Below are 15,260 nucleotides of genomic sequence, written 5' to 3' on the forward strand. Positions count from 1 at the left end.
GTGGGAACCCAGCTGCTGTAGTAGTGAGGGGAGGTGGGAACCCAGCTGCTGTAGTAGTGAGGGGGGAGGTGGGAACCCAGCTGCTGTAGTAGTGAGGGGAGGTGGGAACCCAGCTGCTGTAGTAGTGAGGGGAGGTGGGAACCCAGCTGCTGTAGTAGTGAGGGGAGATGGGAACCCAGCTGCTGTAGTAGTGAGGGGAGGTGAGAACCCAGCTGCTGTAGTAGTGAGGGGAGGTGGGAACCCAGCTGCTGTAGTAGTGAGGAGGAGGTGGGAACCCAGCTGCTGTAGTAGTGAGGGGAGGTGGGAACCCAGCTGCTGTAGTAGTGAGGGGAGGTGGGAACCCAGCTGCTGTAGTAGTGAGGGAGGTGGGAACCAAGCTGCTGTAGTAGTGAGGGGGAGATGGGAACCCAGCTGCTGTAGTAGTGAGGGGAGGTGGGAACCCAGCTGCTGTAGTAGTGAGGGGAGGTGGGAACCCAGCTGCTGTAGTAGTGAGGGGAGGTGGGAACCCAGCTGCTGTAGTAGTGAGGGGAGGTGGGAACCAAGCTGCTGTAGTAGTGAGGGGGGAGATGGGAACCCAGCTGCTGTAGTAGTGAGGGGAGGTGGGAACCCAGCTGTTCTATTTATTTTTATTTATTTATTTCTATTTATTTTTATTTATTTATTTTTATTTATTTATTTTTATTTATTTATTTTTATTTATTTATTTTTATTTATTTATTTTTATTTATTTATTTTTATTTATTTACGCCCGATGGCAAAATGTTTAGAATTGCAGGAAATGAAATGTAAAATGTAAATGTTTCTCTCCACAGCCGCGAGGTCGAGGGTCCGCAACCAAATCTCACTAAACGCCCCCAAAAGGCTAGCATGGCCTGCTATGATGTTATAGGATCAAATTATTAGGTGGGTAGGAAATCAGGGGTGGTGTGGGGGTCAGGGTAACCTCATGCCCAGACTTAATCGCTACCAGGCTGGTGGACGAGATTAGGGTTGGTGCAGCCGGAGTGAGGGTTGAACCAGTGATCACTATGGAAGGGATTTGACCTTTTATTTGACCTTTATTTAACTAGCCAAGTCAGTTAAGAACAAATTCTTATTTTCAATGACGGCCTAGGAACAGTGGGTTAACTGCCTGTTCAGGGGCAGAACGACAGATTTGTACCTTGTCAGCTCTGGGATTTGAACTTGCAACTTGTTACTAGTCCAACCACTAGGCTACCCTGCCGCCCACTGTTACCTGTGCCATAAGGGTCCAGACCCCTAGGCAGAAGATTGTTGTTCAGTCACATACAGAGTCCGTTGAATTAGGACTATTCTACTAATTCCAACAGAGTGGCCTTGTCATTCGGTAGCACAACATTATAGCACCAAAACAGTGAGTCTACAGATTAACCCAATAATCACAAACTCGTGAGAAAACACACTGAAACTAATACAGGCAAGTGAAAAGTTTGTTTTTAAAACGCTAACAGGAGACTTCTATATAAGACTTATTGGCCTGGTAAAGCGTAACTTTGTCTTATAACCAGTGCTTGACTTGGGACTGAAATAGGTGCGATAGTCATTTTGCTACTGTTTATACGGTATTTAGGTGAAGGAACTCCACAACACTGTTTAACTAATATTCTATAAGAAAAACAAGAGTTTGAGCAGTAGAACATTTGAGGCGCTTGTACTCAGCTCCAGCGAGCTCCTGCCCCGAGTCAAGCACTGGGTACAATCATTATTTTGACTTGGATCCTATAACTTTCCAGTATAGGGAGATAAAAAGACGGGCGCACTATGCATTAAACTTTGTGCGTCAGCCACACAGACCCGTCAATAAAGGCTGAAATGTGAGAAACCGCAGAAGTTTATTTGCTCTTTAAGAGAAAGTCCTTTAACGTTATAGTGTAAATGTTGACATCACCATGTTCCACTTCGCAAACACAGCAGACATCTCATTTTCACACTCGCACTGGCAGGTAGAACCTGTGCTTCCTCACGTTAAGGGCCTGAGGCTGAATAGCCAACAGCTCCAAACATAACCTGTGCTTCCTCACGTTAAGGGCCTGAGGCCGAATAACAGCTCCAAACATAACCTGTGCTTCCTCACGTTAAGGGCCTGAGGCTGAATAGCCAACAGCTCCAAACATAACCTGAGCTTCCTCACGTTGAGGGCCTGAGGCCGAATAACAGCTCCAAACATAACCTGTGCTTCCTCACGTTAAGGGCCTGAGGCTGAATAGCCAACAGCTCCAAACATAACCTGTGCTTCCTCACGTTGAGGGCCTGTGGCCGAATAGCCAACAGCTCCAAACATAACCTGTGCCTCCTCACGTTGAGGGCCTGTGGCCGAATAACAGCTCCAAACATAACCTGTGCCTCCTCACGTTGAGGGCCTGTGGCCGAATAACAGCTCCAAACATAACCTGTGCCTCCTCACGTTGAGGGCCTGTGGCCGAATAGCCAACAGCTCCAAACATAACCTGTGCCTCCTCACGTTGAGGGCCTGTGGCCGAATAACAGCTCCAAACATAACCTGTGCCTCCTCACGTTGAGGGCCTGTGGCCGAATAGCCAACAGCTCCAAACATAACCTGTGCTTCCTCACGTTAAGGGCCTGAGGCTGAATAGCCAACAGCTCCAAACATAACCTCTGCTTCCTCACGTTAAGGGCCTGTTGCCGAATAACAGCTCCAAACATAACCTAGATCCCAAGCCTTCACGTGGGCCTATGAATGTGTTGTTTCATTAAATCCTAAATCTAATTACATAAAAAACGGATTAAAATATCTGCAGCTTACTTTAGAATATAATGAGGTAATATTTGATGTGTGAAGTAGGTAATGTGATTTGTCATCTTCTTATATTCTATTATTTATTTAGATGTGTAGGGGTGTTTTTGTAATAGGCCTGACTTGAATATTGTGTTGTATATTTTTGTCCCCTAAAAATAAGCATATATATATATATATAATAATATTTCCAATAAATCACACATTAGTAGACAGCACGCAATATAAATAGCAAAATAACTCAGGAAATCAAAGTAACATTTTGGGAAAATAAACACTTTTATTGGGCTATAAAGTATTAATAAATGTATCAAAACCAGACTAAAAGGCATCCGTGTTATTTACAAACGTGTTGGCTAAAGGACAAGAATAGTTTTCTAATAGCCTAAGCCACTTACCTGTTGAAATTGGCTGCTGATTGCTGTCAGATGAGTGGGCATTGGAAATGAAGTGTTTCCAGGAAAAACACAATAAGAAGAAGAGGTTGAAATAGTCCATGTCAGCGGTGTGTTGATGAGGGCAGCAGTCCCTTGTTTCAGAGCGGAGTTAGGGGACTGACTGGACCGAGAGCTTCTCCTCAGCTCGTCTGCGCTGCTGGTCAGGACCCTCTCCTCTCGCGATAATAAAATAATGAAAGAAACAAGCTTTCAACCACAGCGTTTCTCTAAAACAGAAGAGAGTGAGTGAGACGCAACAGTTGGTCAGTCGGCCGAGGTCTGCTGGTATAAATACAGTCATTCAGGCAGAGAAAAGAACGGTAAAGGCGTGGTTCCTTAATTGTAACTGTAGCATTTGCAACTTTTCCAGTAGTGTTGCATGGTGGCTGAACAGAGAGAGAGGGGGAGAGAGGGGAGAGAGAGAGAGGGGGGAGAGAGTGTGTTTCTACACTGTCGGGTGGTGAAACTTGGAGTGAACTTCCCAAGAAGGCCTTCCTCAACTCCTCCACAGTTTTGAGCGTAGAATCTCGTTTTTAAATTAACCTCTGACTCCTTCCAGTCGCTAAACTGAAATGCACAAGTTTTTTTAAATAAAACGCTAATGAAATAATACAAGCACCGACTGTTTCCTCGTTGTTGATTGTCAATGACAGCTCAGCGCGCATGTGCATGTGCGTATTGAATCTCAACTTAGAAACTGGTTGTATTTCATTAACGTATTAAAACGCAAAAAATTAGCAAACAAAGAAAGGCACGCAACAACAGAGGACAAACTTAGCTACACGGTAAGGTCTTAAGAAAGCATGTTTTTTGTAGAATTGACACAGAGAGTCGGGGTTCATAATAAATAAAAACGAGTCTATGCACAACTGTGGAGGGATTGAGGTTCTTGGCTTGGTGCGAACGTGTGATTGAACAACTGCAGCAGTGTTTGGCAAACCCCCGACCGTCCTAAAGTAAATACACCCCCTTCCCAATGTGACTAAAATACACGAAGCCTGCGTGGTCAACAGGGCTTTCTTTCTCTGTCCTCAGTTCTGATAAATGCCTCTTGTTCCAACTCTAATGACTCGAGACATGTAAATATGACTTAAACTACAACCCAAGTAACTTTTCAGAAATATGCAAATTAGTTCAACGGAAATTAAATCAAACTGGTGGATCAACACACAGGATCTGGCAAGAGCCTAAAAAATGAAAACTTTTAGAAAAGGATAGTTGTTGAAATAATACAACTACTGCCCTTTTCAGACTATGGAGCCAGGATGGAGCCAGAATGGAGCCAGGATGGAGCCAGAATGGAGCCAGGATGGAGCCAGGACTATGGATTCTTTAAATCAGATACAGAATGAAAAACATAAATAAAAGCAAAACTGATTCATGGGAAATACATTTTAACTCAAAGAGCAAACAAAAAAGATGCCACGTGTCACAACCTCTGGGACCGGCTTCCACTAGTTAATGACTAGTAACACTCTGGGACAGGCTTCCACTAGTTAATGACTAGTAACACTCTGGGACAGGCTTCCACTAGTTAATGACTAGTAACACTCTGGGACAGGCTTCCTCTAGTTAATGACTAGTAACACTCTGGGACAGGCTTCCACTAGTTAATGACTAGTAACACTCTGGGACAGGCTTCCACTTCCACTAGTTAAAGACTAGTAACACTCTGGGACAGGCTTCCACTAGTTAATGACTAGTAACACTCTGGGACAGGCTTCCACTTCCACTAGTTAAAGACTAGTAACACTCTGGGACAGGCTTCCACTAGTTAATGACTAGTAACACTCTGGGACAGGCTTCCACTTCCACTAGTTAAAGACTAGTAACACTCTGGGACAGGCTTCCACTAGTTAATGACTAGTAACACTCTGGGACAGGCTTCCACTTCCACTAGTTAAAGACTAGTAACACTCTGGGACAGGCTTCCACTAGTTAATGACTAGTAACACTCTGGGACAGGCTTCCACTAGTTAATGACTAGTAACACTCTGGGACAGGCTTCCACTTCCACTAGTTAATGACTAGTAACACTCTGTGACAGGCTTCCACTAGTTAATGACTAGTAACACTCTGGGACAGGCTTCCACTAGTTAATGACTAGTAACACTCTGGGACAGGCTTCCACTAGCTAATGGACTAGTAACACTCTGGGACAGGCTTCCTCTAGTTAATGACTAGTAACACTCTGGGACAGGCTTCCACTAGTTAATGACTAGTAACACTCTGGGACAGGCTTCCACTAGTTAATGACTAGTAACACTCTGGGACAGGCTTATACTAGTTAATGACAAGTAACACTCTGGGACAGGCTTCCACTAGTTAATGACTAGTTACACTCTGGGACAGGCGTATACTAGTTAATGACTAGTAACACTCTGGGACAGGCTTATACTAGTTAATGACTAGTAACACTCTGGGACAGGCTTCCACTAGTTAATGACTAGTAACACTCTGGGACAGGCTTCCACTAGTTAATGACTAGTTACACTCTGGGACAGGCTTCCACTAGTTAATGACTAGTAACACTCTGGGACAGGCTTCCACTTCCACTAGTTAATGACTAGTAACACTCTGGGACCGGCTTCCACTAGTTAATGACTAGTAACACTCTGGGGCAGACTTCCACTAGTTAATGACTAGTAACACTCTGGGACAGGCTTCCACTAGTTAATGACTAGTAACACTCTGGGACAGGCTTCCACTTCCACTAGTTATGACTAGTAACACTCTGGGACAGGCTTCCACTAGTTAATGACTAGTTACACTCTGGGACAGGCTTCCACTAGTTAATGACTAGTAACACTCAGGGGCAGGCTTCCACTAGTTAATGACTAGTTACACTCAGGGACAGGCTTCCACTTCCACTAGTTAATGACTAGTAACACTCTGGGACAGGCTTCCACTAGTTAATGACTAGTAACACTCTGGGACAGGCTTCCACTTCCACTAGTTAATGACTAGTAACACTCTGGGACAGGCTTCCACTAGTTAATGACTAGTAACACTCTGGGACAGGCTTCCACTAGTTAATGACTAGTAACACTCTGGGACAGGCTTCCACTAGTTAATGACTAGTAACACTCTGGGACAGGCTTCCACTTCCACTAGTTAATGACTAGTAACACTCTGGGACAGGCTTCCACTAGTTAATGACTAGTAACACTCTGGGACAGGCTTCCACTAGTTAATGACTAGTAACACTCAGTGACCGGCTTCCACTAGTTAATGACTAGTAACACTCTGTGACAGGCTTCCACTAGTTAATGACTAGTAACACTCTGGGACAGGCTTATACTAGTTAATGACTAGTAACACTCTGGGACAGGCTTCCACTAGTTAATGACTAGTAACACTCTGGGACAGGCTTCCACTAGCTAATGGACTAGTAACACTCTGGGACAGGCTTCCTCTAGTTAATGACTAGTAACACTCTGGGACAGGCTTCCACTAGTTAATGACTAGTTACACTCTGGGCAGACTTCCACTAGTTAATGACTAGTTACACTCTGGGGCAGGCTTCCACTAATTAATGACTAGTAACACTCAGGGACAGGATTCCACTAGTTAATGACTAGTTACACTCTGGGGCAGGCTTCCACTAGTTAATGACTAGTAACACTCTGGGACAGGCTTCCACTAGTTAATGACTAGTAACACTCTGGGACAGGCTTCCACTAGTTAATGACTAGTTACACTCTGGGACAGGCTTCCACTTCCACTAGTTAATGACTAGTTACACTCTGGGACAGGCTTCCACTAGTTAATGACTAGTAACACTCTGGGACAGGCTTCCACTAGTTAATGACTAGTTACACTCTGGGACAGGCTTCCACTTCCACTAGTTAATGACTAGTAACACTCTGGGACCGGCTTCCACTAGTTAATGACTAGTAACACTCTGGGACAGGCTTCCACTAGTTAATGACTAGTAACACTCTGGGACAGGCTTCCACTAGTTAATGACTAGTTACACTCTGGGACAGGCTTCCACTTGCACTAGTTAATGACTAGTAACACTCTGGGACAGGCTTCCACTAGTTAATGACTAGTAACACTCTGGGACAGGCTTCCACTAGTTAATGACTAGTAACACTCTGGGACAGGCTTCCACTAGTTAATGACTAGTAACACTCTGGGACAGGCTTCCACTAGTTAATGACTAGTTACACTCTGGGACAGGCTTCCACTTCCACTAGTTAATGACTAGTAACACTCTGGGACCGGCTTCCACTAGTTAATGACTAGTAACACTCTGGGACAGGCTTCCACTAGTTAATGACTAGTAACACTCTGGGACAGGCTTCCACTAGTTAATGACTAGTTACACTCTGGGACAGGCTTCCACTTCCACTAGTTAATGACTAGTAACACTCTGGGACCGGCTTCCACTAGTTAATGACTAGTAACACTCTGGGACAGGCTTCCACTAGTTAATGACTAGTAACACTCTGGGACAGGCTTCCACTAGTTAATGACTAGTAACACTCTGGGACAGGCTTCCACTAGTTAATGACTAGTAACACTCTGGGACAGGCTTCCACTAGTTAATGACTAGTAACACTCTGTGACCGGCTTCCACTAGTTAATGACTAGTAACACTCTGGGGCAGACTTCCACTAGTTAATGACTAGTAACACTCTGGGACAGGCTTCCACTAGTTAATGACTAGTAACACTCTGGGACAGGCTTCCACTTCCACTAGTTATGACTAGTAACACTCTGGGACAGGCTTCCACTAGTTAATGACTAGTTACACTCTGGGACAGGCTTCCACTAGTTAATGACTAGTAACACTCAGGGGCAGGCTTCCACTAGTTAATGACTAGTTACACTCAGGGACAGGCTTCCACTTCCACTAGTTAATGACTAGTAACACTCTGGGACAGGCTTCCACTAGTTAATGACTAGTAACACTCTGGGACAGGCTTCCACTTCCACTAGTTAATGACTAGTAACACTCTGGGACAGGCTTCCACTAGTTAATGACTAGTAACACTCTGGGACAGGCTTCCACTAGTTAATGACTAGTAACACTCTGGGACAGGCTTCCAGTAGTTAATGACTAGTAACACTCTGGGACAGGCTTCCACTTCCACTAGTTAATGACTAGTAACACTCTGGGACAGGCTTCCACTAGTTAATGACTAGTAACACTCTGGGACAGGCTTCCACTAGTTAATGACTAGTAACACTCAGTGACCGGCTTCCACTAGTTAATGACTAGTAACACTCTGTGACAGGCTTCCACTAGTTAATGACTAGTAACACTCTGGGACAGGCTTATACTAGTTAATGACTAGTAACACTCTGGGACAGGCTTCCACTAGTTAATGACTAGTAACACTCTGGGACAGGCTTCCACTAGCTAATGGACTAGTAACACTCTGGGACAGGCTTCCTCTAGTTAATGACTAGTAACACTCTGGGACAGGCTTCCACTAGTTAATGACTAGTTACACTCTGGGGCAGACTTCCACTAGTTAATGACTAGTTACACTCTGGGGCAGGCTTCCACTAATTAATGACTAGTAACACTCAGGGACAGGATTCCACTAGTTAATGACTAGTAACACTCTGGGACAGGCTTCCACTAGTTAATGACTAGTAACACTCTGTGACCGGCTTCCACTAGTTAATGACTAGTAACACTCTGGGACAGGCTTCCACTTCCACTAGTTATGACTAGTAACACTCTGGGACAGGCTTCCACTAGTTAATGACTAGTTACACTCTGGGACAGGCTTCCACTAGTTAATGACTAGTAACACTCAGGGGCAGGCTTCCACTAGTTAATGACTAGTTACACTCAGGGACAGGCTTCCACTTCCACTAGTTAATGACTAGTAACACTCTGGGACAGGCTTCCACTAGTTAATGACTAGTAACACTCTGGGACAGGCTTCCACTTCCACTAGTTAATGACTAGTAACACTCTGGGACAGGCTTCCACTAGTTAATGACTAGTAACACTCTGGGACAGGCTTCCACTAGTTAATGACTAGTAACACTCTGGGACAGGCTTCCAGTAGTTAATGACTAGTAACACTCTGGGACAGGCTTCCACTTCCACTAGTTAATGACTAGTAACACTCTGGGACAGGCTTCCACTAGTTAATGACTAGTAACACTCTGGGACAGGCTTCCACTAGTTAATGACTAGTAACACTCAGTGACCGGCTTCCACTAATTAATGACTAGTAACACTCTGTGACAGGCTTCCACTAGTTAATGACTAGTAACACTCTGGGACAGGCTTATACTAGTTAATGACTAGTAACACTCTGGGACAGGCTTCCACTAGTTAATGACTAGTAACACTCTGGGACAGGCTTCCACTAGCTAATGGACTAGTAACACTCTGGGACAGGCTTCCTCTAGTTAATGACTAGTAACACTCTGGGACAGGCTTCCACTAGTTAATGACTAGTTACACTCTGGGGCAGACTTCCACTAGTTAATGACTAGTTACACTCTGGGGCAGGCTTCCACTAATTAATGACTAGTAACACTCAGGGACAGGATTCCACTAGTTAATGACTAGTTACACTCTGGGGCAGGCTTCCACTAGTTAATGACTAGTAACACTCTGGGACAGGCTTCCACTAGTTAATGACTAGTAACACTCTGGGACAGGCTTCCACTAGTTAATGACTAGTTACACTCTGGGACAGGCTTCCACTTCCACTAGTTAATGACTAGTTACACTCTGGGACAGGCTTCCACTAGTTAATGACTAGTAACACTCTGGGACAGGCTTCCACTAGTTAATGACTAGTTACACTCTGGGACAGGCTTCCACTTCCACTAGTTAATGACTAGTAACACTCTGGGACCGGCTTCCACTAGTTAATGACTAGTAACACTCTGGGACAGGCTTCCACTAGTTAATGACTAGTAACACTCTGGGACAGGCTTCCACTAGTTAATGACTAGTTACACTCTTGGACAGGCTTCCACTTCCACTAGTTAATGACTAGTAACACTCTGGGACAGGCTTCCACTAGTTAATGACTAGTAACACTCTGGGACAGGCTTCCACTAGTTAATGACTAGTAACACTCTGGGACAGGCTTCCACTAGTTAATGACTAGTAACACTCTGGGACAGGCTTCCACTAGTTAATGACTAGTTACACTCTGGGACAGGCTTCCACTTCCACTAGTTAATGACTAGTAACACTCTGGGACCGGCTTCCACTAGTTAATGACTAGTAACACTCTGGGACAGGCTTCCACTAGTTAATGACTAGTAACACTCTGGGACAGGCTTCCACTAGTTAATGACTAGTAACACTCTGGGACAGGCTTCCACTAGTTAATGACTAGTAACACTCTGGGACAGGCTTCCACTAGTTAATGACTAGTAACACTCTGTGACCGGCTTCCACTAGTTAATGACTAGTAACACTCTGGGGCAGACTTCCACTAGTTAATGACTAGTAACACTCTGGGACAGGCTTCCACTAGTTAATGACTAGTAACACTCTGGGACAGGCTTCCACTAGTTAATGACTAGTAGCACTCTGGGACAGGCTTCCACTTCCACTAGTTAATGACTAGTAACACTCTGGGACAGGCTTCCACTAGTTAATGACTAGTAACACTCTGGGACAGGCTTCCACTAGTTAATGACTAGTAACACTCTGGGACAGGCTTCCACTAGTTAATGACTAGTTACACTCTGGGACAGGCTTCCACTTCCACTAGTTAATGACTAGTAACACTCTGGGACAGGCTTCCACTAGTTAATGACTAGTAACACTCTGGGACAGGCTTCCACTTCCACTAGTTAATGACTAGTAACACTCTGGGACAGGCTTCCACTAGTTAATGACTAGTAACACTCTGGGACAGGCTTCCACTAGTTAATGACTAGTAACACTCTGGGACAGGCTTCCAGTAGTTAATGACTAGTAACACTCTGGGACAGGCTTCCACTTCCACTAGTTAATGACTAGTAACACTCTGGGACAGGCTTCCACTAGTTAATGACTAGTAACACTCTGGGACAGGCTTCCACTAGTTAATGACTAGTAACACTCAGTGACCGGCTTCCACTAGTTAATGACTAGTAACACTCTGTGACAGGCTTCCACTAGTTAATGACTAGTAACACTCTGGGACAGGCTTATACTAGTTAATGACTAGTAACACTCTGGGACAGGCTTCCACTAGTTAATGACTAGTAACACTCTGGGACAGGCTTCCACTAGCTAATGGACTAGTAACACTCTGGGACAGGCTTCCTCTAGTTAATGACTAGTAACACTCTGGGACAGGCTTCCACTAGTTAATGACTAGTTACACTCTGGGGCAGACTTCCACTAGTTAATGACTAGTTACACTCTGGGGCAGGCTTCCACTAATTAATGACTAGTAACACTCAGGGACAGGATTCCACTAGTTAATGACTAGTAACACTCTGGGACAGGCTTCCACTAGTTAATGACTAGTAACACTCTGTGACCGGCTTCCACTAGTTAATGACTAGTAACACTCTGGGGCAGACTTCCACTAGTTAATGACTAGTAACACTCTGGGACAGGCTTCCACTAGTTAATGACTAGTAACACTCTGGGACAGGCTTCCACTTCCACTAGTTATGACTAGTAACACTCTGGGACAGGCTTCCACTAGTTAATGACTAGTTACACTCTGGGACAGGCTTCCACTAGTTAATGACTAGTAACACTCAGGGGCAGGCTTCCACTAGTTAATGACTAGTTACACTCAGGGACAGGCTTCCACTTCCACTAGTTAATGACTAGTAACACTCTGGGACAGGCTTCCACTAGTTAATGACTAGTAACACTCTGGGACAGGCTTCCACTTCCACTAGTTAATGACTAGTAACACTCTGGGACAGGCTTCCACTAGTTAATGACTAGTAACACTCTGGGACAGGCTTCCACTAGTTAATGACTAGTAACACTCTGGGACAGGCTTCCAGTAGTTAATGACTAGTAACACTCTGGGACAGGCTTCCACTTCCACTAGTTAATGACTAGTAACACTCTGGGACAGGCTTCCACTAGTTAATGACTAGTAACACTCTGGGACAGGCTTCCACTAGTTAATGACTAGTAACACTCAGTGACCGGCTTCCACTAGTTAATGACTAGTAACACTCTGTGACAGGCTTCCACTAGTTAATGACTAGTAACACTCTGGGACAGGCTTATACTAGTTAATGACTAGTAACACTCTGGGACAGGCTTCCACTAGTTAATGACTAGTAACACTCTGGGACAGGCTTCCACTAGCTAATGGACTAGTAACACTCTGGGACAGGCTTCCTCTAGTTAATGACTAGTAACACTCTGGGACAGGCTTCCACTAGTTAATGACTAGTTACACTCTGGGGCAGACTTCCACTAGTTAATGACTAGTTACACTCTGGGGCAGGCTTCCACTAATTAATGACTAGTAACACTCAGGGACAGGATTCCACTAGTTAATGACTAGTTACACTCTGGGGCAGGCTTCCACTAGTTAATGACTAGTAACACTCTGGGACAGGCTTCCACTAGTTAATGACTAGTAACACTCTGGGACAGGCTTCCACTAGTTAATGACTAGTTACACTCTGGGACAGGCTTCCACTTCCACTAGTTAATGACTAGTTACACTCTGGGACAGGCTTCCACTAGTTAATGACTAGTAACACTCTGGGACAGGCTTCCACTAGTTAATGACTAGTTACACTCTGGGACAGGCTTCCACTTCCACTAGTTAATGACTAGTAACACTCTGGGACCGGCTTCCACTAGTTAATGACTAGTAACACTCTGGGACAGGCTTCCACTAGTTAATGACTAGTAACACTCTGGGACAGGCTTCCACTAGTTAATGACTAGTTACACTCTTGGACAGGCTTCCACTTCCACTAGTTAATGACTAGTAACACTCTGGGACAGGCTTCCACTAGTTAATGACTAGTAACACTCTGGGACAGGCTTCCACTAGTTAATGACTAGTAACACTCTGGGACAGGCTTCCACTAGTTAATGACTAGTAACACTCTGGGACAGGCTTCCACTAGTTAATGACTAGTTACACTCTGGGACAGGCTTCCACTTCCACTAGTTAATGACTAGTAACACTCTGGGACCGGCTTCCACTAGTTAATGACTAGTAACACTCTGGGACAGGCTTCCACTAGTTAATGACTAGTAACACTCTGGGACAGGCTTCCACTAGTTAATGACTAGTAACACTCTGGGACAGGCTTCCACTAGTTAATGACTAGTAACACTCTGGGACAGGCTTCCACTAGTTAATGACTAGTAACACTCTGTGACCGGCTTCCACTAGTTAATGACTAGTAACACTCTGGGGCAGACTTCCACTAGTTAATGACTAGTAACACTCTGGGACAGGCTTCCACTAGTTAATGACTAGTAACACTCTGGGACAGGCTTCCACTAGTTAATGACTAGTAGCACTCTGGGACAGGCTTCCACTTCCACTAGTTAATGACTAGTAACACTCTGGGACAGGCTTCCACTAGTTAATGACTAGTAACACTCTGGGACAGGCTTCCACTAGTTAATGACTAGTAGCACTCTGGGACAGGCTTCCACTAGTTAATGACTAGTAACACTCTGGGACAGGCTTATACTAGTTAATGACTAGTAACACTCTGGGACAGGCTTATACTAGTTAATGACTAGTAACACTCTGGGACAGGCTTATACTAGTTAATGACTAGTAACACTCTGGGACAGGCTTATACTAGTTAATGACTAGTAGCACTCTGGGACAGGCTTCCACTAGTTAATGACTAGTAACACTCTGGGACAGGCTTCCACTAGTTAATGACTAGTTACACTCTGGGACAGGCTTCCACTAGTTAATGACTAGTAACACTCAGGGGCAGGCTTCCACTAGTTAATGACTAGTTACACTCAGGGGCAGGCTTCCACTAGTTAATGACTAGTTACACTCAGGGGCAGGCTTCCACTAGTTAATGACTAGTTACACTCAGGGGCAGGCTTCCACTAGTTAATGACTAGTTACACTCAGGGGCAGGCTTCCACTAGTTAATGACTAGTTACACTCAGGGACAGGCTTCCACTTACACTAGTTAATGACTAGTAACACTCTGGGACAGGCTTCTTCTAGTTAATGACTAGTTACACTCTGGGACAGGCTTCCACTAATTAATGACTAGTAACACTCTGAGACAGGCTTCCACTAGTTAATGACTAGTTACACTCTGGGACAGGCTTCCACTAGTTAATGACTAGTTACACTCTGGGACAGGCTTCCACTTCCACTAGTTAATGACTAGTAACACTCTGGGACCGGCTTCCACTAGTTAATGACTAGTAACACTCTGGGGCAGACTTCCACTAGTTAATGACTAGTAACACTCTGGGACAGGCTTCCTCTAGTTAATGACTAGTAACACTCTGGGACAGGCTTCCACTAGTTAATGACTAGTTACACTCAGGGGCAGGCTTCCACTAGTTAATGACTAGTTACACTCTGGGACAGGCTTCCACTAGTTAATGACTAGTAGCACTCTGGGACAGGCTTCCACTTCCACTAGTTAATGACTAGTAACACTCTGGGACAGGCTTCCACTAGTTAATGACTAGTAACACTCTGGGACAGGCTTCCACTAGTTAATGACTAGTAACACTCTGGGACAGGCTTCCACTAGTTAATGACTAGTAACACTCTGGGACAGGCTTCCACTAGTTAATGACTAGTAACACTCTGGGACAGGCTTCCACTAGTTAATGACTAGTAACACTCTGGGACAGGCTTCCACTAGATAATGACTAGTAACACTCTGGGACAGGCTTCCACTTTCACTAGTTATGACTAGTAACACTCTGGGACAGGCTTCCACTAGTTAATGACTAGTTACACTCTGGGACAGGCTTCCACTAGTTAATGACTAGTAACACTCAGGGGCAGGCTTCCACTAGTTAATGACTAGTTACACTCAGGGGCAGGCTTCCACTAGTTAATGACTAGTTACACTCTGGGGCAGGCTTCCACTAGTTAATGACTAGTTACACTCAGGGGCAG

At 44.7% G+C, this 15,260-nt stretch overlaps 1 protein-coding gene across 1 annotated transcript in view; it reads right to left on the minus strand.

The window, feature by feature from the left end:
- Nucleotides 1–3,585, minus strand: part of LOC124025529 (procollagen-lysine,2-oxoglutarate 5-dioxygenase 2-like) — a gene marked incomplete at its 3' end in the record, with an annotated part of 70,695 nt that extends 67,110 nt beyond the window's left edge. The window contains 1 exon segment of the mRNA XM_046338913.1: nt 3,175–3,585. Coding sequence (XP_046194869.1) covers nt 3,175–3,274 — 100 coding nt within the window.
- Between the last annotated feature and the right edge of the window lie 11,675 nt (nt 3,586–15,260).

Source organism: Oncorhynchus gorbuscha, unplaced genomic scaffold (genome assembly GCF_021184085.1).
Source record: "Oncorhynchus gorbuscha isolate QuinsamMale2020 ecotype Even-year unplaced genomic scaffold, OgorEven_v1.0 Un_scaffold_2267, whole genome shotgun sequence".
Taxonomy (NCBI): domain Eukaryota; kingdom Metazoa; phylum Chordata; class Actinopteri; order Salmoniformes; family Salmonidae; genus Oncorhynchus; species Oncorhynchus gorbuscha.